Source organism: Poeciliopsis prolifica, unplaced genomic scaffold (assembly GCF_027474105.1).
Source record: "Poeciliopsis prolifica strain line A6 unplaced genomic scaffold, Auburn_PproV2 SCAFFOLD050, whole genome shotgun sequence".
NCBI classification, from domain to species: domain Eukaryota; kingdom Metazoa; phylum Chordata; class Actinopteri; order Cyprinodontiformes; family Poeciliidae; genus Poeciliopsis; species Poeciliopsis prolifica.
Window position 1 is genome coordinate 3,675,697 of NW_026562425.1, and position 27,666 is coordinate 3,703,362.

Sequence of the window (27,666 nt, forward strand, 5' to 3'; positions counted from 1 at the left end):
AGAGGTTTCTTCAGATCTGCTGCGATATTGACTGCTACAGGCATAGCAGTCATAACTCATGGATGACATGAGTTATGACATTTATTTTGCCCTTTCGGGTGTTTTTTTTTGCATCAAATTGTATTATTTGACTTGAAATGTTTTGAGATACCTGGGAAAATAAAAATATAATAAAAAAACTAAAAAGAAATGGAATATAAAGTAAACGATACGATGCTTTCAGTACTTTTTCGTGTTTTTAAATGTGAAAATTACCATGGAATTTTTATTTAATTGGTGACAACTTTGACGTCCAAATTGAGTAAATAGACAATCGTCTTGCCATACATCAATATAAAGAGCGCTGTTCGACAAACATAAGTGCTGCGTTCACTGACCTAACGAGTGTTTAGAAAAAGAAGGACGGACGAGAGAAGAGAGGAGGTTGGGATTTGTTTTAAAACACTCCCTTCATCGTCCAACCTCCTTTTTTTTAATGATTTGTGCACTTGTTCCTCCGAAGACGTCTTCACTATTTTTTTCTTTCTGTTTAGTTGGATCTTAAAGAGACCTATTATCCTAACCTTAGCCTGGAAGTAAACAGAAAGTTGGGTTTCGCCCTCGACGCGTCCTCCTCCTACTGCAGGTTGTCTCAGGCTCCAGGTAAAGTTATGTGACTGATTTCGTGTTACAAAGTTGTCGGAGGAAAACAGATTGTAGGTAGCTAACGCTGACAAACGAAGTTAGCTGATTTTATTTTTGAACGTAACGTTATTTCAATAAAAAAACGGATAAAATTCAGTTATTCTTATTTATTTATATATAAAAAATTTACCCAAACTCGAAATGAGCCGGAGTTATTGAATAATTTAATCAAACTCGGTTTATTTTCACTGTTGGGTGTTAGCTGTTGTAAAGTTAGCATTCGACCGTTGGGAAGCCGTTGGGTCTCGCGACGGGTTTGTTGGCATCACCGTTTCCCGCTCTTCAGGTCATCTGCCTGCCTCCGCTGAGCTCGCCTGACACTCGGTCGATGGGAAACGTTATGAATCCGGGTCAGATACCCTCACCTTGGCATTCCTAGCATTCCCGTTCCGGTCGAGCGCGTTTCCCATTCCCTCTGTTGTTGCTGCACATGTTCGACGTCGTGACAGAATAAGCTTAGGTATATTTTCTCGCTCAAATGTATAAATACATATAGTTTAGAGTTTTATAAACGTATGGTATTCAGTTGGACTCTGCATTATTTTCGGTGCGTGAAAAAATAAAACCCACAGCAACTATTTGTTTACTATGGTGGATTGATCCTGCTAAAATCAACAATAAATAAATAAGGAAATAAAATTGAAAATTAAGTATAAGTACATTTGTTGTAATTATTTATTTTCATGTTCATTTACACATTTATTTATTTATTTAATACAGAAAGTTTGTGTGAATTCTTATGAGCTGATTGGTTTGTATTTGACCAATCACAGAAGAGTTTTATTTCCTCATGTTTTTATCTAATTGATTAGTTATTTCTTCACTTATTTATGTATTTATTTATTAGTCGTTGCAACTGAATCAGTCCTTCATAAGTTTCAGGAAAGAAACACTAGAAGGTTGAGAAGAAAATCAAAGTTGGTTTAAGATCAAAAGAAAACATTTAAAGTTTTCAGCATCCCGTGGAGAGTGAGTCATGATCCTGAAAATTAAAGGTATGGGAAAATTGCAAAGGCTATTGTTACCATTGCAACACCAGTGCATGGTTTAGGTCAAGGTGGATTCAGCTGTTAGGATGGTCCAGTCAAAGTCTGGACCGAAATCCAGATAAATTTCTGTGACTGAATTTTACCTATTTTTCAAAGAGAAAGATGTCAAGATAAGGAAAGCTTTTACAGACGTACTCCACCCAGTTGTAGCTGTAATATTGACTGCATTATACAACACAGTACAAATGCACAACATGTGCAAAAGCTGTAAAATGATTAGAAAACTTGTATAAAAATCACTTTATTTCCTTTTCAGACACAGTTTGTGGTTGTGATGTGACAAAATGTGAAAAACGTGAAGGAATACTTTAGATGGCCACTGTTTCCTTTTGCAGTGATCTGTAATTCAAATGCTACATCTTAATTTTATAATAATCTCATATTTTTGCATAAGAGGTACGCATTCTTTAGAAGTTGGGAAGTTGTACTTTAATCAATGTTTCAAATCCATATCATCTCAAAGAAAGTTCAGTCTCTAAGTTAGGGTCAGATTGTCAAAGGTATTGTTTGGGTTTTGAACTCATAAAATGTTGTGACATATTGTTTGAATTGTTTGTATTGTTCATAGTAATATGCCTGGTATTTTTGCTTGAACAGTTAAGTTGCGTCTGACACTTTACCCAGATCAGAGTTACAAAGTCCCAGCCAAAAGATACTGTCTTCACTTTGAATTTGAAACTTAGGATTTCCATCTTTAAGTCAACTGACTGGAAAATCTAGAAGCTCCTCCCTAACCATGGCCTGAGAATCCAACATGGCCGCCATCGGCCAACATTTAGTGATGAAATTATAAACAAGGATATATAAGTCAGAAAGGGCAATGTCATTCCTGTGTGTTTGAGACACAGCTCTTTTACCACAAGCCACTACAAAGTGATCCAGTTACCGCTTTGCATACCAGTTGTGATATTGACAGCTATTGTTCACCATTTAGTTCCGTAAAATTTGGCATGCTTTTGTGTTTGTTCATCGTTCTGCTGCTGCACAAGAAGAAAGTGTGTCAGAGTTTTGCCTCTTCTACTTCAGCTGGTGTTCTTTTCCTCCACAGTCAAAAACATCCATGTTGGTTTTGTTTTATTTTGATTAATGTTAATGTAACTGTTGTTTACATTTATAAAGTCCCCTGCTTTATTCTTTTTCTATCAAAGTTTTTTTTTTCTTCAGTATTGATGAATATTTTTTGTATTCCTGATTGTTAGCTATGTCATCTAATTAGACAGCCTCAGGCTCTAACTGCTTCACAAGACTGAACAAGACAAACTGCAAGAAAAACAAGAAAATTAACCTCCTTTTCAAGCCTTCATTTTCATCTTGTTTATTCTTAAATTTTTGTCAGTACCCAGAGTTTCCACCAGTGTTTTATAAGCCTGGCGGGTCACCAGATTTTATTAGTGCTCCCACCAGGCTAAGCATAGCTTATTTACCTAAATATTTTTAAACTGTTTGCATGCTGTAAGACTTTATAGTTGGTATTTGCATGTTAATCTTCCAATCTATCAATAGCACATAATAATCAAGTGGTATTTTCTAATCTCCTGTGAGCTTTAACTATTTTCTAACTGAAAGACACAATGGGCCGCTGGATGAATGACTGTTTTAAGCATTGAAACTTAAAGCATCAATGCCCTAACACCCACCCACCAGGCTTAGGAAGTTTTCTGGGGAAAATCTTGAGTACCTGTGTGAAATATTGCATTTTCCAGTCAATTTCTAATGTTTATTCAAAAGTTCCCTGTGACTTTAGGATGAGGAGTTGTGAATAGACAGGTTTACTTTTGGACACCCACAGATGCTCAATGACATTATGAGACTACCACATTGAAAGCCAAAGATTGCATCATGTGTTCATCCATTTATCTTGAGGTTAATAAGTAAGCTGTGGTCAAGGCTGTTAAAGGTGAAAGCAGTAGGAAAAGTGCAATGTGTAACTGCTGAGCCATTGGTTTCATTATGTTTTGGTGCAACATGAGTCAACTTTGCATGCACACTTTGAGATGTTTAATAAGAAAGCTAACATAGAATAGTGGAGTTGTAAAAATATGCACATTATTCTGCAAACTCTTTCAGAAGTCAATAGAAGACTATAAGTGAACTTTTCTCTTCACAAAAATGGGGTTGGAGTTTAGGTCGATATTGAAGATCAGCAATGCAAACAGTCTGGAGTTATGTGATGGAGTGGGTGCGTCTTTTTGTTGTTTTTTTTTTTCTGGGGGAAATCTTGAGTACCTGTGTGAAATATTGCATTTCACACAGGTACTGTGTGAAATGTACCTGTGTAATGCTCTCTTTCTCCTGTTTTGACAACATTACTTCTTCAATTTTGGCATTTCTTTTGCAATGTTCTGTATTTACCCTTCTGGGTCCGAGGTTTGTAGTTTGAGTTTTTCTGGTGGATAACTTACAAATTTAAATCATGTGTTACTTATTCACTTTCATAAACTAATTTGTCTGGGAAAACTGATTACGATCATTGATAGAAAAGCTGCTTTCGTGCTACTGGTGTGTTTTTTTTTTTTCCTTTCTCCATCTGTCTGTCCTCTGCAGCAGACTTGGCCGACTCGCTGGTCTAGTTTTTGTCTTGCAGGGTATGATCTGTAATACATGCTTCGTGGCACTTTCTCCACCCAGTTTTGGTGAATCGTAGCAGGTGTGGCTGTCAGAAACGACAAGGGACTGGATACAACCACATTGTGGAGAATGACTTAGCATGGAGCTCGGAGGGATGCTTTTAAAGAAAGGAAAATGATACTAAAAGAAAACGGGCTCTGTCACATAGAAATATAAAGATGTGTGGTTCCTTCACAGCATGTGTAATATTATATTTGTAATCTGACCCTGAGAAAACCCTCATGTATGCATGCACTGCGCTCAGCATCAGGACATGGATCATTGCTCTGCTGCTAGAGGGCAGGACTTCTTCAAAAGATCATAAAACAATCTTAGAGTTTGCTTTTACTTTGAAGACCTTATCGAAGCCTTTAACAGCCTGGTTTTATCAATGTCTATGAGCAAGCTACTTGTTTTTGGTAGATAGAGGTAAAAATGTATTTTGCGTTTTTTTAAATTTTTTTATCTTGAAATATTTTCAAAAAGGCGTTAAAGTACTTTGCTCATGTGTGGGAGATATAAATGGCAAATTATGCAAAGTGAAACTAAACAGTTTTTGTCTTTCTTTTTTTTACTTTAAGTAGCCCCAAGTTTCCAACGCAAAGCCGCCATATTGGATTGAATGTGGGAGTTTGGCAATAAACCTTCAAACTTTTAATCTTTAGCTTTCAACTTCTGAGTAAATTAAAAGCATAATACTCTGCACCTTTTATCCAAATATTTATTTTGTTATTTAAGCTTTATTGGTGCAGGTGGTCTCAATGAGATCCAAGGTCTCATTTACAAGAGAGAGCGGTTTCTGTCATGCAGTGCCAGTGTATCGGGAAGTGTTTGTTGTTGGTGTTTAAAGCTGAAAAGGTCTAGTTCTTGTTGTGTTGGCGTTTAAAAGGTCAGAATGGTGGTGCCTGAAAAACTTTTCAGAAAAAGCCTGATGAACAATGTCCTGGAGTGGTGACCAATAGTATGTCTGTATTCTAGGTGTGTCTAACTTTACAGCTGCGCTTTTCCTGAATAAGCTCTTCCATAAGAGGAAGCTTAAAAAATAAATCATGTTTGAATTTTGTTTTTGTTCCACGCTTTGCTGCTGTTGAATCAGGTTGGTCTGCATTTTAACACCCCTCTTATGAACTCTTTATTTTATGATTTTCATTCCTATTTTGTTTTCCAGCTTAACCGTGGAAACATTGTGAAGACAGAGGAAAAAGAAAACTTTCTCATGAGAAGGGTGAGTCATTCAGATTGGTTAAAAGCAACAATGAACTACTAATATTTTATGTTTCTTTGATTATTTTTGCACCTTTTTGCAGAGATGTATATTTTAGTTTACATTTAAAGAACACATTTAGAAATATTGGAGTTTTCTCACTTTGAGTCTAGAAGATTTTTGTCTAATTGTTCAGCTGCAGCCTGCTACTTCAGGTCAACTTTGCTCGTAGTTTTATTTTTTCCTTTCAGCTGGTCTGACTTCAGTTGTGGTGTCACAGTCTGTCAAACCAGTTTCCTTCACATGATTTTTTCTGCTGCAGCTTGTTTCACTCCCGGCTTCCACTCCCTCTTCCTTGGCTCAAATAGTTTATCTGTTTAAAGTGTCACAAGGCGGGTGAATGAGTTTTAGTCCTTTAGACACATATTTTGAAGTGAACAGTTCAGAAAACATAATGACCTCAATAACGGGAGTTATTGTTGTGACAGGCTATGTAAGTATTGATTAATATCAACATGGATTTTGTTTTTTTCATTGGAACAATTCATGTTTTTAAGTGAATGTCTCACCAGTTTACTCTCAGTGTTTATCTTTTTCCCTGTGTTGCTCTCACATTTTTTTTTTTGTTTGTTTGTTTTGTTTTTGTTTTTTGTCTCCCAGTTCTGCAGAGAGTTTCTATCCCTCGCCTTCTAATGGCTGGACAGGCAGTTTTCCTCCCCAAACATCCAACTCTTCACCAGCTTCCTCTTCATACAGACCAGCAAGCGTGAGGTTGGTTTAAAATGAAAAAAAAAAAAATCTTTATCAACTTCCCGTCAAGATTCAGCACCTTGGGTTTTTCCGTGTGTATTCCGGGTTGGGTGAATGTGTCATCCAAAACGTCTGAGTTCTAGTCAGCCTTGTTCCACTCCACTTGATGGATTTTACTTTGCTTGACTCTGAAAAAAGCGTTTCACGTGTCTCACTCGTCGCAGCGGTATTGAGGTACTTTGTTTTTGTGTTGGCATGTTTTAATTTACCTGATGAGCCTTATCTCATCACATTCTAGATCCAACGAGGCACAGATGGATGAGACTGAAGGCCTGCGGGTGAAGTCTTTCGCTGATGAATCTGCGTTATTGGCCGAGCCAATCAACCCAGAAGGTCAGTTGGTAACGGATGAAGGGCATAGTTATGAAAGAGTTATGTAGCCTTTATTGGAATAGTTTATGCAAGATAAAGATGGGAAGAATTTAAAAAGTGATTTTTCTATTGTTTTGATTTAACCAGAGAATTGTTTGTTTTACAAATCATATGATGTGGCAAACATAATGAAAGATTCACCCTTTCAAAAGAATATAATTTAAAAATGCTATTAAATAATTTTATCACCTTAACAAAAAAAATTAAATTGTAAATCGCCTCATTCTGGTTCTTTTAGTTTTCTTTAGATATGCATTTATGCTCTCTCAAGCTTGAGAAAAGTCTTCTTTATTACAAGATTTTAGGACAGCGTGGATTTATATTCCTTCAAACCTAAAAAAACAACCCCACAAAAATTTAAAGCAAAATGCAGTTTCTTTGAGCTTGATGACAAACAGTTATGTCAAAGAAAAAAAAAAAAGGGGAAAAAAAAAAAAAAAAAAATTAAAAGACAATATAAAAGTTATATGGCAACACTTTGACGGGGTGTGCATAAGACTGACATGACAATTTCATAAACATGTCATACACTATTAATGGACTTTTAATGCTAATTTTAATAGAACTTTGCATTAAAAGAGTCGTTATTGACCAAATAGTGCAAAGTTTACACTTTTAATGCAACTTTGCTTTAAAAGTGTCATTATTTACCGAATGACCCTTCATGATAACGGTCATAAACATTCATAAAGACCCCTTCCTGTTCATGGCTGTTGTTATGACATGTTTATGACAGTGTCATGTCAGTCTTATGCGCATCCCCTCAAATAAAGTGTTATCAAAAACCTTTTATATTGTCCTTGAAAAAAATTCTGTTTTCTTCGGCATAACTATTTGTCATCCAAAAAACTGAAATCCCTGTCGCCTGAACAGAGTGTGTGAAGGATCCTTGTCTGTGTGCTGTCGGTGTGTGTCACCAGACTCTCATTATGCCGAGCTGCGAGCTGATCTGGAGAGCGACTCCCGCGGTCTGGAGGCAGAGTCCTGGAGCTCGGCTGTGGACCCGAACTACCTGATGTCTCTGAACAAAGAGGCTGTTAAAAGGCAGGATGTCATCTATGGTATGCTGACAGAAATGTTGAGTTAAAACGTATCAATTGGGGTGTGTCTTACTCTTCTTGGAAAGGAGTCATCTGTCAAACTAACTGCCTCATTACCCTCAAATCGACTTGCATTTGTAAGAATCATGTGTTGTTTAGACGATGTGTTTATATAGAAACATTTCTACCTCCTCAATCCCAAGTTTCAGGCTAAATATTGAGCAAACATCAGCTGCTTAATGACAAAACCTTTGTCAATTCCCTAGAGTTGATCCAGACTGAGATGAACCATGTGCGAACCTTGAAAATCCTTCTCCACATCTACAAGTACGAGCTGAAGCAGTTCCACTCCACCGCCTGGCTGGAGAAGCTCTTCCCCAGCCTGGAGGTTCTGCTCAGCCTCCACCATTTCTTCCTCCAGTCCCTCAAATCCCGGCAGTTTGAGAGTGGGGACGAGGACAATCGAAATAACTACTGCATCACACAGCTGGCGGATATCCTCATCGATCAGGTAGAGCAAAGACGCTGTCCAGAATAACCATCATTCAAATATCTTTAAGAAAATAACAATATCTGTCAGGGAGTTTGGTTTATTAGCTGTAATTTGTGGAAATATATTGTGTTTATTCTGTATCTGCTCCATGCTGTTTCCACTCACCTACACATCTCCACCCTTATCTTTCTGTCCATGTGATGTTTACGAAATAAAAGTGCAGATAGGGGTCTCTGATACGACACCTAAGGTCGGTTTGCTCCATAATGCTGGGATAATTGCATACAATTAAGTCTTTTTATGTTCAAAACATCTTTCTCTCCATGCATCTGTTCTGCAGGTTAGAAAATAATTTCACACTGTAGATTATTTATAAACAGGACAGAAAACATGGCTCCTCCTTCCTGAACAGGACAATGACTAAACGTCACACTTGCATCTAAACTGCTGAACAGATGAACATGCCGCCTTCAGGCATCCTGAAGTTACACCCAAAATGGGTGGAGGCTTGAAGTTTTCAAGCTTGTGACGTTGATATTTAACTGAATTTTTGACTTTGATCTAAAAGGCATATGCCGAGAGCAGCTTAGCTCTCTATGTACTCATTCAAAGATAAATACGTCCTCATCTTTTGGGCTTCTTGCCAGGGTTTTACCTGTGAATAATACATTAAACTAGCCTCCTATCTGAGCATCACAAAGACGAAGAGCAAATCATAACATTTTGCTGGTAGACTTTTCATTTCGAGTGGCTGTTTGTTCTGCTTGTGCAAACTGCAGACCGTGTGATGAAATGTGTGAACTATATTTTGTTCAGGCTTAAATAAAATATCTTTTTGACAGGGTTCTATGTGATATATATGTTTTATTATTTCCCATTAACCCAAACATTAAGACGGAATCGGCAAGCTCTTGTTTTTGGTGTCAGTTTTCAGGTAATCTGGGAATACAGATGACGGAGGGCTATAGCTACTTTTGCAGCCATCACAGCGAAGCTGTCAACTTCTACAAGGAGCAAATGCAGAACAACAAGAAGCTGCAAATTTTGATGAGAGTGAGTATTTGGCCCTATTGAGCCTTTATTTTAAAAAAAATAAGTTCAGTTGACCTCTCATCCAAACGGCTTCTTCAATATTAAAACTGGTTTGGTTATTTCTTTTTGTCTGAAATGTAGCCGGTATGTCAATTGAGAGTCTACAGAGGTTGAGCTGAAATTAGGAAAGATAAATACAGATTTTAAGTAAATTATATTGAACAGAATTAACCAGAATTGATCTATGATGTTTAAAGTAAGCAAAGTCTTCACCAATCAGCAAGCTTATGGAGTTTATGAAGTTTAAGTAATAATAAATACTGCATAAGATAATACGTTTTATGAAGTTGGTTTAAAAACAGAAAAATGTTTCGTTTACAGAAAATCGATCAGCTGCCTCTGGTGCGAAGATTAACGATTCCTGAATGTTTTTTGCTGGTGACTCAACGCATCACAAAATATCCGGTTCTGTTGGAGCGAATCATCCAGAACACAGACGGTAAAGAATCCCCCCCGATCTGTTTATCTGCTGCCTTTCAGTTCTGGTAAAAACCAGAGTTTCACTGAGAAATGTAAACAGGAAATAGTTGAAATTCAGCTCCTTTAGATCTTTACATGCATTGTTTTACAGATCCAATACTCAGAAATGATAGTTTTCTGTGTTGGATCAGTAGATGTACCACTTTAATGCTGCGTTCCAGTTACCTCAGAATACCTCTGAGCTTGGCTTGACGGCGTTCTCATTTGAAAGTTGGCATTTCAATATGGCGACGCACTTAAACATTGTTTGCAACACCTCTTTTAAACATAATTTTAACCTTTAATTTTGATGGTGTTCAGTTTACAGTTGCAGGCGCTACTCTTACATGTGTGCCTTGTAAAATAAATACATTTCCACCGTAATTTACTGCTGTCTAATCAAGGAGCGTCCTAACAAGTTGTAACCGGGGGTAGTCGGAGTTACTCCCAGTTTTTTAGTGGTGGATCTGACTTTGTGGGTCGTTCCAGTTGATTTTTCCAACTGGGAATGCAGAATTTCCCCATTCTGAATACAACTTGAATGGAGCATAAACATGATCAGGTCTCACTAACACTTTTGAATATGGAAGCTGTTACAGGGTTATAAATGCTCAAAATGAGACATTATCAGTATTGGTAGAGTGCTTAAAATTAAGTCAGGAGAACCACAGAGACTAAGTAAAAAAGGTATTAAAAAGAAAACGGTCTAATCCAAATATTTAATGACTGCCTGTGGCAAGAACTATTTTCACTTGTGTTCTCATATATTTATATTTATGTTCTTTCAATTTAGCCCCAAAAGCAAAACCAGAATTTGCCAAATCCTGGTATTTGTCTTTTCAAGCTCTAAAAATTCCACAGATCAGAAATTAACCACACGATTTTATTCATGCTTTAGTTTTAAAAATGTTTTATTTCTTCTGACCCATTGGTAATTCATTTTTTTGCTGCTTCTCACAGCTGACACAGACGAGCACAGGCAGCTGGAGAAAGCTCTGGAGCTGATCAAGCACACCATCTCCCAGGTGAACACCCAGGTGACTGAATGTGAGAAGACCGCTCGCGTCAGAGAGATCATCCATCGACTGGAGCAAAAGACTCAGGTCAAGCTGAAAGATGGCCGCCTGTTCCGCAGAGAGGACCTGCTGCAGGGCAACAAGACGCTGCTGCATGAAGGACCCCTTATGTGGAAGTCGTCCGGTAAACAAAAAGGTTTGTGATGGACTCTGGCCTCTGTCTTTGAAATAAAAGATGTGTGTTTGTATGAAAACCTGTTATATTAAACGTCCGGTTTACTGGTCAGTATGCTGCTGTTTATGACCAGGTACAATGTTTGTTTTTCTGCTAGATAACATTCAACTGAGAGTGTAAAATGAAAAGAAATCAATCTTGAAACTTGTCTAGTTGCAGCACTGTCTGTGTCTTTTAAATTTTTCATATTGTTCTCTGTTCCCCTGCAGAAATTTATGCTGTGCTGCTGTCAGATATCCTCCTTCTGCTACAAGAAAAAGATCAGAAGCTTGTATTTGCTGCCATGGTGAGTCCCAAACAATTCAGAGAAAAAAAAAAATATCACAACCGTCTGTCATTTTCTGATCTAATCACGAGGTAATCTTGGGAATATTAAGTTTTGTTTTTTAAATGAATTTTAAAAATCACACCTTAACCCTGTTATTATTGTATAATTCAGTGTCACAGTAGCAGTTTTAAGTGTTTGCCCCCTTACAGATATATTTTATTTTAGTGATCCAACAAATTTTTATGTCAAAGATCCCTTGAGTAAATTCAAATTCTGATTTAATTTAAGAAGAGTCTTTCTTGATTATACAATGTTGTTTTTTTTTCTCAAATGCTGCATCAATAACACTGGTTAACAGCCCAAAAAATAGTCTGGGGGTTTTTTCAGCTACTTTAGGATAATTTTGAAATGTTGAATCCTAAAATCACATTGGTTTTGCTCCATCAGGTCACTTTTCTGAACTAATCAAGACATAACGTTCAATTTACCTGTACTTACCCTTATCAGTGTTTAGAGAAATCAAAGTTCGTAACATTTAATTGATACACTGTTGGAAAACTATTTTTTCCCCGTAAAAACATATTTGGATGAGAAATATCAACGGAAATGAACTAATAATATCACAACAATATCTAATTTGACTTCTCTGAATCAAATCAGAATAAAAATCTGACCTGATTGAGGAAAAAAATGGTTGTCATTTTTGGATTCAGTGGTAAAAAAAAATTTGTCCTAATGCAGTTGAAAAAACATAGACAACTTCCAAAAACAGTTTTTTGTAACCCCCAAAAAATATACAACATATTTGTTATACAACAAATATGTTATGGACCCGCACATCGTCTAAAACCGTTCCACATGTATCTAGAGTAAGAGCATGAATGTGAATGTCTAAGTAATTGAAGAATTTTTAACAGTCAATCACAAAAAAATGTATCACAGTAAGTCTGTAAAACAGCTTAGCAAATTAGCGCTATAGACTCCATCCAGAAAAAATTAAGTTTTAAAGTTGGCAAAAATGCTAAAGGAAAATCAAGAACGGAGGAATCAATAAGGGGTCAAATACTTATTCACTGCACATTAAAACCCTGATTTGTGCAGATGTAAAACCACAATGAAAGCATTTAAAAAAAATACTTAGCTGGAATCTATTTAATCTATGCCACATGTCAGATCTGAGGTGTTATAAGGAAGGCCATGTCACAATGTAAAAAGAGGACATTATTGTCGTCTCTTGCAGGACAGCAAACCGCCAGTGATTTACCTGCAGGGAGTGATTGTCAGGGAAGTGGCCCAGGAGGAAAGAGGCATGTACGTCATCTGTGCATGTCCCTTCGGCTCGCCAGAAATGTACGAGCTCTACACAAGCTCCAAAGAGGAATGCAAAACCTGGATGGACCTCATACGTGATGTTGTTGAAAGGTGAGGGGGACAAATGTAGATCTTAAGATGCTGTATTGTTAAAGAATCATTAAGAAGCCAAATATAACTGTGAACAGATTAAAATAACAGTTTTAGATTTCTCAGTGAAATGACTGAAGAACCAAAATTTTGTTTTTAAAAGTTAAAGTGTCTCGGTTTGGAAAGATGACTATTGCTTATTTGTCGCTTTGAAATAAAATATATCGGTGCAATGTTTGTGTTTCAGTTGCAGAGACAATGAAGTGCACAGAGAAATGATTAATAAACTGCAGCAGTATCAAGGTAAAACCCCTGAATTTAGACTGAGTACACACATCATACCTGTAACCCAAATACCTGGTTAATGTTAGTAAAGAATATTAAAATGGTAAATATCTTAAGCAATCCAGGCGGTTTTTCTATTTTTGTTTTTTACCTAAATAGTAGGAAATCTGTAGGACTTTGTGTTTATGTTTGACGCATTAAAGAAGGTTCTGTTTGGTTCTACTTTTCAGATAAGCTGCAGAAAAGAGACGAGCAGATTAAGAAAAGTCTGGAGAAGAAACAGGATATTTTTGCTGAACTTTATAATGATGTGGTGGGTCAGAAATCCCCCTACAGCGGGCTGCTGCTGCGAGGTGATGCTTCTGACCTCCAGCAGGGGGAGGCCTTGTTGAATGGGGCCATTGAAGAGGGTAAGACCAGAACAACCACAGTTCAAGTCGTCTCTTTAAGTAGAGAGATTAAATAATGCTTGTTTGTTGGTTTATCTTTTGTCTGCAGTGGAAATGTTACAGAATCTTCTCTTCATGACTATTAAACGTCCAGACGCTCCTGAGGGGGAAACTGAGACACAGCAAAGTATCAGGAGGGCAGAAACCTTTAACGGCTCTCTGGATAATCTGCTAGCTAAAAGCATGAACTGTAAGTTTGTTTTTGGTAAAGATAGACCTTTTCGCGTGAAACTACATGTTTACTCTAAACTATAATTTTTTTCTGACTTTAGATCAGATCGAAATTTTCATGTTTTATATCAGAGTTGGCAAAATTCAGGACATATCTCTGTTTTTGATACTATATCTCATTTATTTTTATGTTGCTATGATGCTAAGGCTTGTTAGCAACCATAGAGATCTTAGTTTGTCAACTTTTGAAAATAAAAGATTATCTAAAACATACCCACATTATTGTAGCATTTAGCAAATGTAAATAATATAATGCTTATGACCTAAAAAAAAAGACATTTTTGTTTTAGTTCCTGCTGAAATGCACCTTGAAAATGTACATTTATCATGTTTAGATACTTTATCTTCTTTTGAGGCTTTTCTTATTTCTCTCATTGCACCAAACCCCAAAGTAGCTCTGACCGGAGAAATGACTGACTTATTCCTTAAGCTCTCTTGAAGACTGAACCACCAGAGTTTTTTTAATTGATTATTTTTGTTGTAACGTTTCGTCAGACGAAGACGCAGATGAGAAGGCACAACGCAGGTACAGCAGCTGTGACCTTCTGTTGAAGAACATGTCGATCTCTGAAGACCTGGAGAAGAAGTCTGTAAGTGAGACACATGTGAAAGATCTAAACTGGACGTCCAGTTTTGTATTCGCTGTCTGAAATTTCTTCTGTTCTGTTCCAGACTGATGACGATAAAAGGGGATCCCACCCAAAGCTGCTCTGTGGTTCAGCCTGCGGTGGTTTCTCTGGGACAGCGGTAACTCCTCCATGATAACAATGATAAACTGTATTTAAAAAGGGACCGTGTACGGCTCGAATATAAATGTTCCCATTTATGTTGACGGGTTACAAAACAGATATACCATTCTATAATATCATAAAACACACACACCATTTGATCAGTTTTTAACACATTTTTCAAATTAGATTTGAGATTTTCAGCGCTACAACTCACAAGCATGCCTTGCAATTGTTTCCATACCTTTTGAAAGTTTCTTTTTTTTTTACTATTTTACTGGCAGTTTATATGATAAACCAACAAAAAGTTTTGGAAAATTATGAAGGGGAAGAATATATATATACATCTGTGTTCTTTTACATTTAATACAAGTAAAAGACCTGCCCTTCTGCTTCCAGCCTTAAGTTAATACTTTGTGAAAAATATTGCATCAAAGTTTCTTTTAACATTACTGTAATTTTCAACTATTAAGGTTTCTCTCTCTCGACGTCCCACAGGAGTGATTAATACATTTGTTTGAAGTGATAAAAAAGAAACCAATGTTTTTACTCATTTAGATTTTGGTGTAATTATTTTATTGAATTTCCACAACAAAATGACACTAAAAGTACGAGTAATATTTATTAAATCTATTTTTCTCGTCTTTAGATGGGAAAGTTTATTTATTTATTTTTTTACATCGGTTTTCATCTATGTAAAAATATCGATAATATTAACATCCCACATAAGGAAATGTAGCTTTGCTCTTTTTTGTAAAAGTTTTATGTGTTTTTTTTTTATTTTAAAACCTAAAATTTGAAATAAAATGGCGGCTGTACAACAATATCGACAAACTTACAATAATGGATATTTATGAATTTATTTCTTCAAATCATACCCCGATCCTCTTGCTCGTTTCTCTGATTCCACTGGTTACGCTTCGTTTTCTTTCTTTCTCGTTTGTTTTTGAGAGGAATCCAAATCAAAGAGAAAAGTACAAAACTTTTGCCACACACGCATCACTGCTATTTCACGTCACAACTTTGCGTTCATCTGTCACATAAAGTGGCAATAAAAGTAGGATTGGAAAGAGTTTAGGAAGTCTGAATGTGTGTTCATAAACCAAAGTTTCACTGCTGCTTTGTAGGTGTTTAATACCGTTCAGTCGCTGGCTCAGAAGCTCCACAGCTTAAAGGCAAGTTGAACCTCACAAAGCTACCAATGGAATTACCTACAATTTAAAAATGCCGTTGTATTTCTATTGCAAACAAAATGTTCATGCTTTGATTTGTGCAGGCCGTCATCGTCCAGCAGGACAGCGGGATCGAACTGCAGAAGCTCCTCCAGTCAAAGAGCAAGCTGCCCGTCCGCAGCAACACCAACACGCTGCTTGACAAGGAGAAAGAGCGCAACTTGGACAAGCAGAAAGCGGAGCAGCTGCGCTGGGAGAAAGAGAGAGAGAAGCAGCAGATGCTGATTAAAACTCAGACCGCCGAGCTACAGCAGCGGGAGGAGGAGTGCAGGAAGATGGAGGAGAAACTAAAAGAAAAAGAGCTGGAGCTGGAGCAGACTCGGGAGACGTACCAACAGGAGCTGGTGGACCTGAGGAAGAGCTCACTGAAACTAGAGAGGGACCAGGAGGTGGTTAATCGGGACAAGGAACGTGTGGAAAAGTTGAAGGCAAAGTTTATCAACCATTATGACGATCCGACACGGGTGAGAATAAAAGAAAATCACATTTATCATTTATCTGATATAATTCATCTTTATTCGGCAGAGTGCTCAAGTAAAAGTATCATTACTCCAACATATTTTTACTCAAGTAAAAATTAAGAGTATCCATCCAAGAAATTTCTCAAGTAAGAGAAAAAAATATTTGGTAAAAAGGCGACTCAAGTACTAAATAACTGATCAAATCATTTTATATCTCAAATTTACATCGTCAGCCAGATCAAAATATGCAGTTATTTGGGAATGTTGGTATGAAAATAATTTCTACAAATAACATAATTACAAAATGACATAATCAGGCAAAAGAAAACTATTTCCCAATCAATTTCATTCAATATAAAAAGGAAAATTTTTTCTTCATTCAATGAAGCTACTCAGTGTTCAAACATTTTACTCAAGAGTAGTGAGACTTCATAATACAATTACTCAAGTAAAAGTAAAAATTACACCGCAGTAAAAATACTCCTCAAAGTGCCTTTTTTCCAAATGTTACTCAAGTGAATGTAACTAGTTATGGTTGTGTTCTTCATGACTTTAACATCTTCCTCACATTGTCCTCTCTTTTCCCAGTCTCCGGCGCTCTCCACTTACTCATCATTCAGGAGCAGCATTGCAAACGGAGCGAGGACTCTGACCCCGGTTCCCAGTGTGCTGGACTTTACTGGTAACTCTCCGGACCCGGCAGAAACTCCTCCGCGGGTTCCGCCCCGGAGCACCAGCATCAGAATGAGCAGACAGATGCTGCCGGTTCAGTTGATCAGCGCCACCAACCAGGTGCAGAAACCCGTGGAGGTGCAGCAGAAGATTCCCAGGAAGCTGGCGGCCGAACCCAAAGGGAAGGAGAAAAGCAAGTCGAAGCGCTTCCACAAGAGAGCCCACAGTGCAGGTTAAAAGCGCCGAATTATTCATTTGGGTTTGTCGTTTTAAATGTTTATTATGGGTTATTTCTGGTCCATAAGCTGTAGATATGTTCCGTCTGTTGAACAACATCATTCCTGTTTGTTTTCTTCCTCCAGCCAATATAGACGTAACCCAGGTGGTTCCAATCCGGGTGACGGAGAACAAAGGAGGCAGCCTAAAAGCCCAAATAAGAACAAGTCCAAAAAGAGCCTTAAGTTCAGGTATAAACTTAGAGAAACTTTTCCAAACTCTTAGAAATGTTTCCAAAAATATTAGCTTTGCTACAACTTCTGATGTCATTTTTGTAAAATTTCTCTTACATCTCTTACACTTTTTAAGTTTTTTTTATATCCAATTATCTTCCTGGATGCACCGATCCACTGTTTTTACTTTCAATACGATACAAATATCTGAGGTTTATATCAGCCAATACGATCTGATACAGAAAAACTTTGAACTGACTTAAAACATACAGACATAAATGTACTGAATTACAAATTTACTGGTGACGCTGCACTCGAGGGCTTTATCTTATTTGGACAAAAGTATAAACGTAATGATGCAGTTTTATAAATTCTGTCACAAATAATCTAATATTCTCTCTTTAAAGGAGGTGTCACCTTTAATCGTTTTGCTTTTTGACTTTAAGTAGCTTTAACAATATAATTTATTGTGATAAATTATAAATCAGCTGTTTAACTAGCAGGGAAGCATTTTAAAGCTTTTCTCCCCTCCTCCCTCAGATACCTTCAGGTCACCAGGATCTGGCCAAAACATGAAGCCGTCTCAGTCGTTCATGACACCCAAGTGGAACAACGTCAGTTCTCTTGCTCCGTCGCCTCCTGCCTTCCCGACAGGCGTACTTCCGACAGAACAAGATAAAAGTATCATTCTTTAACCGAGGAGTTTGGATGTGAGCAGCAGGAAGACATTTTTAATCCAGATAAGAAATCCTCGAAGAGTTGCACATTTGCCAAAAAAAAAAGTCTTTTGTAATTATGAAAAAAAATGTATTTTAAATTATTATTTTAATACACAGAGACTCTGACCCAAAGATTTTATTTTTATTAAACTGTAAAGCACTCGGCTCTTAAGCTTTAAAAGCAGTAATAATGTGTGTACAACATTGGTTTACGTAAGTTATATCATAAGTTATGCTCCACCGTTAGCATCCATCCTTCTGCCAAAAACATTACTAAAATGTTTAACTCTCAGCATATTGATATGCCGGAGTGGTCCAGTCAAAGTCCAACTCAGAAGCTGCTGGAGTCCAAAAATGTGCAGTCAAATGTGTTTCTGACCCAAATAAATGCATTGGCACATTTACAGACTTTTCCTTGTAAAGGATTTTTTTTTCTTAAACATTTATTGTTCTGGTTTATATAAAACCCCGATATTGTAAATTATTTTCTGAGGTAACATGACAATTTAAAATGTCCTTTTTGAAGGCAATATACAGATACTAACAACATTAATGTAGAGAAACAGAAACAAAAATTAAATGCATTTTTTTTATTATAATTACTCCTCATAAGCATTAAAAACCACTTGGTGACAACAAAGTATACTGGTGATTCATGTCCTGTAAATCTGACATCTCAGCTGCCCACATGAAATATATTTTCACCTCAACACAACTCAGCCTCACACACCGACACACACACTTGGTGGTTATTCTGATTAACCAGTTTATCCCGTCTGACTGCTGAGATCTGCTGTTTGTAACGGCCTCAGGTCAGGAGCGGGGCAACACTGAACACGTTTCACTATTAGTTTCCACATCCAAAAATCCTTTATAATAATAGCTAAAAAACCTACAAGAGCAAAAAAAAAAAAAAGTGCAAATGCATGAAATGAGTTTCAACACAGCTGGTCACTCCCGTCCGATAAACTGCAGCACGTTTCGAGTCCAGTATTGTTTTCATGAAGCAGTTTTTACCATGAGACGCGTTCCGCCGTCACAATAAGGCCAAATCTTAAGACAAAATGACAAAACTGCAGCAGTGAGTGGCGTTTTGTACCGTTCTATGCTAGTGTTATAGAAAGAGTACAATTTAAAACCATAGCATGCAAAATAAAATGTTACAAAACATGATAAATAGGAAAAAATGTTTGAAGAAATATATATGTAAAAAACAACAACAAAAAAAGGGTTTGTCATCACTGCAGTTTATAATGCAACAGGAAACAATCAAGTTTCAGAACCAGCAACGTTTCCAAACGGAGACATCGGCTCGGTCTTCATTATGACATGTTTTTTTAAAACAACACATTGATTAGACCAGTGAGGCCCAGTTAATCCCGTCTGCAGTACAGAACAGCCGTTTGGGTTTTCTGTACTGTTTTTGGCGATGGTGTCTGTTTAAGAGCCACCAAAACATTCAAAGTTGATCTTTCCAGCCACACTTCATCTGTTGGGGCATTTTACAGAAATTAGAGACAACAGCGACAGGAGAGTATTTACAAGACTCTTTTTTTTTTCTTTAATAATAAATCTGTTGAGAGATTGAAATTTTCACAGTTGAGAAGCTGAGATTTATTTTCTTATTTAATCAAATCATCTAAGTTTGCAGATGTTCATGTGTTCCCCGTCGAAACACACTTATGTTGAATCCATGATTTCCAAGTTGACTGCAAGCTGCTGCTAATGTCGCCGATCTTTTAGCAATAATGAGAGAAAACACTTTGATCAGAGTCAGCAGAGTTTCAATTAGTTTTCTTTCATTGCAAAACTGCTAAAAATAAACTCAAATGAACTCGTTGTATTGCATATGTATGATCTAATCTAGATTTTATTTTTTATAAATCCAACATTTAATTGAAAGCTTTATTTTTATTTTTTAGTGGAGAAAAAAAATAAATGTTGATCTTGGTGATTTGGATGGGAACAAATCTTGTGACATTTCAGAAGCATATAGAAACAAAGACGAGTTATAATCAAAAGTAAAAATGAAATATTATTAAGCACGGTAGAGAATCTGTGATGCTCTGGGCTTTTTTTTCTCCTGCAAAAAACCCGGGGAGGCTTGTTGACATTTTCTATTAAAATTTGTTAAACTGGAGGGGAAAAAAAATCAGCTTTCTTTTATCTCAGTCATCGTCATCAACAGTTTCAAGGATAATTTTGGTAAAAAATGATTCAGTTTTTTCTCATCCATGCTGCTGCAATAAAAGCTGAACTTATTTTCAGGTGTGTTTTTCACACATCTTTACCAGCAGTTTAAACAAACCTTTACTTTTCTCTGTCTCAATACATTTTCTATTGTAAAAAGAAAAAAGAATGAAATGAACAGTTCTTCCCTTTTTGTATCAAGAGGACCTCAGGAAAAGAAGAACAAATCGATATGTAGCTAAACTAAACATGTACTACTAGTTGCTGGTTTTCTCGTCGCTCGGCGTCAGGGGCGTTTCCTCGACGTCGGGCGTCTCCTCGCTCTCGCCGGCGGTTTCCGGGGTTTGCTGCTCCGCTTCGGACGGGACTCCCTCCGTCTGCGGCTCGGCGGTCTGTGTGGGGTTGATGGGTGCGAGGACTATGGGAGGCTGGAGGGGGACAAAAACAAAAAAAATATGTGTAAAATTAGACATCAGAAATGTTATTAGACTATGAAAATTGCAATGAGAACAGATACAGAGGACCTGAACGAAAACAGAAAAACGTTCACAGTAATCCCTCTGGCACAATAAAACGCCACATTTCTGGAGCTCTTTGAGGTTAAACTGTTGTCAGAGGTATTGCTGTTGACCGGAAAGCAGAAATCCCACGCAGATCGTGAGTTTCACTGAGATAAAACATGCCAGGTTATTTCAGGATCACGATCCGCAGCATGATCTCTCACTCAATTCAACAAAAAGTAAAAGCTCTGCTGCGGAGAAAAATCAACACAACAGGGAGGGACTTTGGGTGAGGTAAGCATGATTTAATAAAAAGTAAAGAGCCAAGCCCAGATACCTGCAGTGACATTCACAGACAGCTGACTACAGCACACCCACAGTCAGATAAAAGGCCAGGGGAGGGACAGCGAAACAGAAAGAGACGTTGGAGTGGCTGGTGTTACTCAACTTGAAATTCTACTTCACTCTGCATGGCTTTTCTTTTTTTAAAAGTAGAATGTTTTTGTTTTTTTTAAATTGTCTTGTGTCGCTCTCTCTCTCTCTCTTTTTAATTAAAGTCTTTTTTGTTCTTCCGCAGTAGGCAGTCATATCAAACTGGTATTCACCACAAATCCACTTCCAGTCCAGAACTGACGCAGCTCCCTGCGCCACAGCGCCACGGCCAGGCTGGTGAGCAGCGTGCAAGGCACCAGGTAGAGCAGCGCCGGCTGGCCCATCTGCATCAGGGCCAGCGCCACGAAGGTGATCAGCAGGCCGATGCCGTATGCTGACGGGAGAGGAGAGAAAATCCAACTTTTAGTAACAGTTCTGGACGGTCGCTGCAGAGAAATCGTTCTCGCTGCAGGGTTTCCAGCTGAAAAGCTCAAGAACTCTTCCGAGCATTTTCTAGGTAAGTTTTCAAACTTTTCCAGCACGGTAATAAAACATTTATTATCGTTATTAATAATATTTTGTGTGCATCAGTCTATTATGACCAAGTCATGAACATGAAGCAGTCTTCAGGAAGTGGCATTCGGTAAATAATGACTCTTTTAGTGCAACTTTGCTTTCAAAGGGTTTAAAACAGTCACACATTTGTAAAGACTCCACCGTTTTACAGTTACCATCCCATCAGAATCCAAGCAGATGAACTTACCGATAGTACAGGCCACAAAGTAGATCCTGGAGGACTGGGTTAAAATGTCAAATCTGTGGCAGTACGCCACCAAGAGACCTGAGAGGGGAACAGAACCACCGTATCCATGTCAAGGTTGAAGCTAACCAACAAAACGAGATCAAAAAGATTTAAAAATGTCACCTGGCACTAAGATATCCCCGAAGCCCAGGAGGGAGAAGGGCCGGTCGCAAAGAGCCAGAGGAGAGGAGTTTAACCTGGGCACTTTGAGCACCATGGGCAGCTGGAGACACAAACGGAGTCAGTGTTCGCTTCGCAGAGCAGAATCACCAGAGCGCTCACCTTTTCGTGAGGAGCGGAGTCCGAGGGGCCAGCCGCGACCTCCACCATTATGCTCTCCCCGCTCTGTGAAAAACAACGCAGGACAATCAGACAGAAAACTACGACCCGGTTTGTTTTTACTCCAGCCGAGAGTCGTCGTACCTTTGTGAAGAAGGGCGTAATAAACACGAAGAAAACGTCGTAAACAAACAGAACCGACAGTAGTAAAGTGCAAGCCTGCCGGAGAGAAACAAACGGGTTAAATGTGCGACTTATTCAGGCAGCTGAGCTGCTGTAGATGGTTCTGATCCGTCACCTTGAACGTGGGCAGCCGGACAGTTTTGAGCATGTAGAGACAGAAGGCGATGCCCAGCGTGTCCTGCAGCACCCAGGCCCACCTGGAGGGCACAGCAGAGAGGAGGCGCCATCAGCCCGCGGCGCCAAAACAAACACACACAGCTGACCCGGGCGACTCCACGTTATTAAGGATCTGTTACAAACGCAGAAACCGTTTTCTAGGCCTGGGCGATAAATCCCTTAAACCCATCTATTGAATTTTAAGTTTTTGAAAATGTGGACTTTTTTTTTCTCAACTATTAAAAGTTCTTGTGTTTCTATTATTTGTGGTGATGTCAGACGCTTGAGGTCCACTATTTAGTTTGACAAGCGTAATTTACAGCTTCCTTTTCTTGACTTTGAAAGTATTAGTGCCAGGTTATAATTTTGGTACTTTTATCTCAGAATAAATTAATATTATGAAAACTAACATGAAAAACCAAAAAACTGTAATTAAAATGAGGAATTTTGCACCACAAAAAAACAAATCTTATCAAGTATTTTAGTCTCATTTCTAGAGCAAATATGTTATCACACTAGAAGTCAAAACTAACTTAGAAGTTACTTTTCAGCAAGATATAGAATATTTGAAGTAAATAATTTCTTAATATTGATGAAAAATTACTAGATACTTTCCCACATATAACAATGAAAGAAGGTCTTGTTATAAGTGGAAAAACTGCCAATTTCAACCAAGCCTGAACTTAATCTGTCAAACAACTCACAGCAGTGACGACTGAAACAAAAGCCACATTTTGAAAACATTTTCTGTCGTTTGTAATTTCTCTTTTAGGAAAGAAAGCAAGAAAAAAAAAGTTAATATAGCATCTGGTATATGTATTGCATAAAAGGATATCAGATTTTATGTCTACGTCTTATCACCCAGGGCCACGTTTTCCTCTCATTTGTCAAACAGGAAGCACATCTGCTGGCTTCAGACTCACTGGTCTTCGTTGCGAAACACCATCCAGACGATGCTGATGCTGATGCAGACGGCCGACAGCAGCAGCGAGCGGATCTGCGGACGCTTGTGCAGGTACGGCAAGTTGTTCTCTGGGACCCTGTTTTCCATAATGTAGACATCGGTTAGCCTGCCGCTAACAATCGCTGTCGCTGCAGGATTTGTTAGCTTCTCTCTCTGAACTGTTTACGTTTCACAACTCATGCTGGCATCTGTTTCTCTTTAGAAATCTGCACACTTCCAATTACTGGAGAGACATTTTGTCACATCACAACCACAAAATTTAAGAAATTCAGTCAATATAAAATACATTCTGGAGGAATATGTTGACAGCTCAAATCCATTTCTTCAGCAAGAAGGATTAATAGAGCTGAACACAAAGCAAGAAGAAAGAAGTAAAAGCATAGTGATGGCACAGTCAAATCCAAAGAATCTGTGAAATAAGCATTAAGAATTCAACCAATAGTCTGACTGAGATCGAGTTATTTTGTAAAAAAAAAAAAAAAAAAAAAAGGTCAAGATCTTACTTTGGTGGAAGAGGCAAGCACCAAAAGACCAGCAGCTGTAACTGAAGTAAAATGTGCTGACTCTCAGACACTGAACAGCACAAATACATGCCACACTTTTCAGATTTTCATTTCTAAACAGAATCAAATCCACCTTCCACCACCCTGTGTTGGTCTATCCTACCAAATCCAAACAAAATTATTCTGAAATTTGTGGTTTCAAGGGAACAAAATGTGACTTTAGTGTCATTAGAAATGTTATTTTAACAGCTTATTGGGAATGAGGAGTATTTTTAATCATCAGTATAATGTCACCTCAGCCTCACCTGCACTTGCAGAAAGGAATCCTCCTGACGAAAGGCCACAGGCAGCTGTACAGGCCGACGGAAGAGGCCACACAGAAGATGGCGATGACCCAAATGGCTGAACAACCAGACATCAGCAGCAGAAAATTAACTCCACTTAACTTTCTAGAGCGGTAAAATGTTGCATCTCTTTGCGCTCTCTCTGAAGTCCTATGTTTGTGCGGCGTACCGAGGTAATCGTAGAAGAAGTAGAGCAGCACCAGCATGTTGCAGCACATGAAGACGAACACACAGATCATGATGGGGGTGACGTCCACCGTCTCCTCGTCCTGCTTCTCTGCGCCGTCGTCCCGTTTATGCTTCATGTAGCGCCTGAAAATAAGATCAGAAGCTGAAGAGCCTGGAACTGAGTCAACATTTCAGCTTCCGATCATCCATTTTACTAAATGTGTCGAGCATCAGGTGGGGGAATCCCACTTACTTCTTGCGATCTCTGCTGCCGGCCCAGTAGCCGCCGATGGCCACAGTCCCCACCGCCATCAGGAAAATTATCACCATGTTGTAGTCCAACACCGGCTCATTGGGAGCATACATGGCAACAAGCCTCCCCTGACCGAAAGTCTGGACGGGTTACAAACAATGAGATCAGTCTGGGTTCCTAAATCTTTTAAATCGAAGGGTTTCCCACTGTAAAGCACTTTCCAACCATTTTCAAGGTTACATTTTCAAACTTTTCCAGCCCCACACTTTAGAGATTCAGTTTTAGTTTGAATTCACTACTAAGACGTCATTTATTGTTATTAATAATGTCTTCTCTTAGTATTCTTTATAAAAAGTGAACCACAATATAGCAAAATGTTACAGTTTGAGAATCTCACACACCTCATACAACTGACAAATCTAAAAAGAAATCTCAAACATTAATGCATAAAATGTAATAATGATCCATTATTGCAATCACCTAGATCAATTAGGAACAATAAATATTCACAACATTGAACAAATCGGTTTGTGTTGAGGTAAATAACCTTCCTGCTCCACATAAATAATCACTCGACTTCCTGTAGGGTGTCTTTTCACCTGAAAGTTTATTACAACTTTATTTCAAAACTGTGCAGAAATATCATCAAGGACTTTCTTTCCAAACCTTCCAAACACTTTATTTGAAATTCAAACACCTGTGAAAACCCTGAAACATCTGTCATCAGAAAAATCCTCACCTTGCTTATGTCCAGCATGTCAGCATAGCTCAGCAGAGCAACAGGAATGTCTATCTCCTCGTACTGGGTCTTGTTTCCTGCAGGTGGAGTCTGTGAAACACACACACACACAAACACACACACACACAGAGAGAGAAAATCAATAAAATGGACTGGAACCTGCTCAACAAACAGTTACGGTAAGTGAACATCTTTACCAGCCTGTCTTTGCTGACGATCAGGATGCCCTTGGCTCCATTGATCTGGGCCAGGCGGACCTTCTCGTAGAAGGTGCAGTTGCCCCTCATCACCATGGGGATGCGGTTTGGGAAGCCCTCCTCTGGGACCTCGGAGGGCGAGCAAAGGACCGACGACGTCAAGTCATAGATCTGAAGACGGGACTGTGACGGAGAAAGATCAGAGCGATTAAAACGAAACTGAAGTAAATAAAAAAAAACTCTTATTTCTCTGATTTCATACCGGTGAAAGCTGCTGTTCAATTTTATTTTTAAAAAAAAGACAAGTTTATATTTCTTATGATAATTTAAGTTTATCAAAATAAAAGTGATTATTTACCAATTAAAACTTCTCATTGGTTATATTACACTACACTAAGGCCCTCTTGTAAATTTGCACATGAAATTGCTCATCAGACAGTTAAGCAGTTTCTTTTCACCTCATTTGTATTATTCTTTTACTTTATTGTTTTTGTAAATAAGTTACATATGTATTGTTTTAGTTTTTAAGTAGACAGTTGAACTTTGTCAAGAGGATCCAGTCTGGGTTTTCTTTCTTTGTTACCAAGTGGACAGAAATTAAAGATAGTCGTACAAGCCAAAAATGAATTTCTTGCTCAACAGGATAGAAAAGCACAAATGTCTGCATTCATTTTGGATTTAGAGGTTTTGCTGGACTCTCAGAAATGTCCATTATCTACTTTTGTTACTACAATGTAACGGACATATACAGTAGAGACAATGTTTTGCAAAGGTTTTCATAGGCCTTGAACTTTTCCCTCAAGTGAGGTACAAATGGTAAACATGAGTAGTTTTTCAAAAGGTCAGTAGCACCATCAGGATACTCACTGCTTTATTAAGGTCCTGAGGTAGACGTGCCCACTGGGAGTTGAAGAATATGCAGTAGTCCTTCCCATTGCTTTTGCCCGTGTCACTGAAATGGGCCATGCCGTACTCTCCCACCACCTGTCGGCAGAGAAACTTTGTTTCAAGTCATGAGTGATGGGAGGAATAATCTGAGAAATGTTGACACAAATATTCAGCAGTGGTGAGATGTGTTAACGGGGTTTTATGCTCCTCTGAACCCAATTTTCCATCCTGTGGTTTGGCTCTTACTGTATAACTAAGACATTTTCTAACAATGTGATTTATGTTCATTCTAATTTAACATAACTTCAAATAACCTTTGACTGGGACACAAAAAGAGAAATGCAAAAAAATAATATTTAAAAAAAGCAGATAGATTTCAGAATATCTATCTAATTCGGAAAAAGTAATTAAAAGTTTACCACGGCCTGGGTCGAGTTAGTTTTGTCATTGTTTTTCTGAAGGCAACAAGAGTCATCTGAACATATTTTACTCCTTTCGGCTCAGATTTCAGACCCGCTGCCATTTTTAAAACCAACGGCACGTTGTAGGTGATTAGCAGATAAACCCTCTATTCGCTTCCGGATTATTCTGTGTTTGTGTTGCTTTCAGAGATGCTTTGAATCGACCCTCCGTTATTATAATGTCCTATCCACCGGCGATCTGTGGGTTTCCAGGGCCCACGGTGATTTCCCGCAAGCTAACGTTCAAATAGCATTAAGGCTAATTCAGAAGAAAATCGATTACAGTACAGCTGCCCGACTGTGTCAACTAGAAGACGTGCTTGTACAAATATACCGTTTTTAGTGAAACAGATTTAATAACTCTCACCCCTTGGATGAGGAAAGCGGCCCAAATCAGTGCTCCGGGAACCCTCATATCTCTTAGCTTGTTGTTGTTTAACCCATCAACGGACCAACCGCTCAGCTCGAGCCCTCTGCTGCTGTAGGCAGAAGCCACGCCCTTTACAGTGTTAGCCACTATTTCATTGGCTGGTTTCATCAGGAGGCAAGCAAAAGCGCAATTCTGATTGGATAAGATTAAGAGAACGTAAATAGTAGCTTTTATAACGAAAATATAATGTGGAGCAGTCTGTGGATTATTTTTCTGCTTTCAACATAAAAAAAAGAGACACAGCATACTGTTGCATCATCATTTTCAATTTCTGCTCTCAT

The 27,666-nt window shown here is 38.2% G+C and overlaps 2 protein-coding genes across 3 annotated transcripts; one reads left to right on the forward strand and one right to left on the reverse strand.

Annotated features, from left to right (window-relative positions):
• Nucleotides 1-348: 348 nt before the first annotated feature.
• arhgef18a (rho/rac guanine nucleotide exchange factor (GEF) 18a) lies at nucleotides 349-18,365 on the forward strand. 2 transcript variants are annotated; one of them, XM_055058405.1, is made up of 22 exons: nucleotides 349-423; nucleotides 534-642; nucleotides 5,509-5,565; nucleotides 6,205-6,315; nucleotides 6,593-6,687; nucleotides 7,647-7,787; nucleotides 8,033-8,277; nucleotides 9,187-9,312; nucleotides 9,673-9,790; nucleotides 10,771-11,022; nucleotides 11,271-11,347; nucleotides 12,570-12,751; nucleotides 12,978-13,033; nucleotides 13,246-13,425; nucleotides 13,514-13,654; nucleotides 14,191-14,285; nucleotides 14,368-14,442; nucleotides 15,551-15,598; nucleotides 15,700-16,119; nucleotides 16,705-17,020; nucleotides 17,151-17,255; nucleotides 17,778-18,365. In XM_055058405.1, the coding sequence occupies exons 5-22, from the start codon at nucleotides 6,609-6,611 to the stop codon at nucleotides 17,930-17,932; spliced, it is 2,811 nt and encodes a 936-aa protein (XP_054914380.1). In that variant the 5' UTR covers nucleotides 349-423; nucleotides 534-642; nucleotides 5,509-5,565; nucleotides 6,205-6,315; nucleotides 6,593-6,608; the 3' UTR covers nucleotides 17,933-18,365. The 2 variants fall into 2 exon arrangements, with proteins under 2 accessions (XP_054914380.1, XP_054914379.1); XM_055058404.1 differs by lacking the exon at nucleotides 349-423 and having other exon boundaries at nucleotides 436-642.
• Nucleotides 18,366-18,531: 166 nt separating this feature from the next.
• Nucleotides 18,532-27,441, reverse strand: sppl2 (signal peptide peptidase-like 2). The gene is made up of 15 exons (XM_055058406.1): nucleotides 27,323-27,441; nucleotides 26,474-26,590; nucleotides 25,607-25,789; nucleotides 25,410-25,499; nucleotides 24,671-24,810; nucleotides 24,419-24,561; nucleotides 24,211-24,307; nucleotides 23,362-23,478; nucleotides 22,398-22,479; nucleotides 22,244-22,318; nucleotides 22,103-22,165; nucleotides 21,944-22,043; nucleotides 21,782-21,859; nucleotides 21,252-21,412; nucleotides 18,532-20,574 (listed from the first exon to the last, which is right to left on the reverse strand). The coding sequence occupies exons 1-15, from the start codon at nucleotides 27,368-27,370 to the stop codon at nucleotides 20,404-20,406; spliced, it is 1,665 nt and encodes a 554-aa protein (XP_054914381.1). The 5' UTR covers nucleotides 27,371-27,441; the 3' UTR covers nucleotides 18,532-20,403.
• Nucleotides 27,442-27,666: the final 225 nt, after the last annotated feature.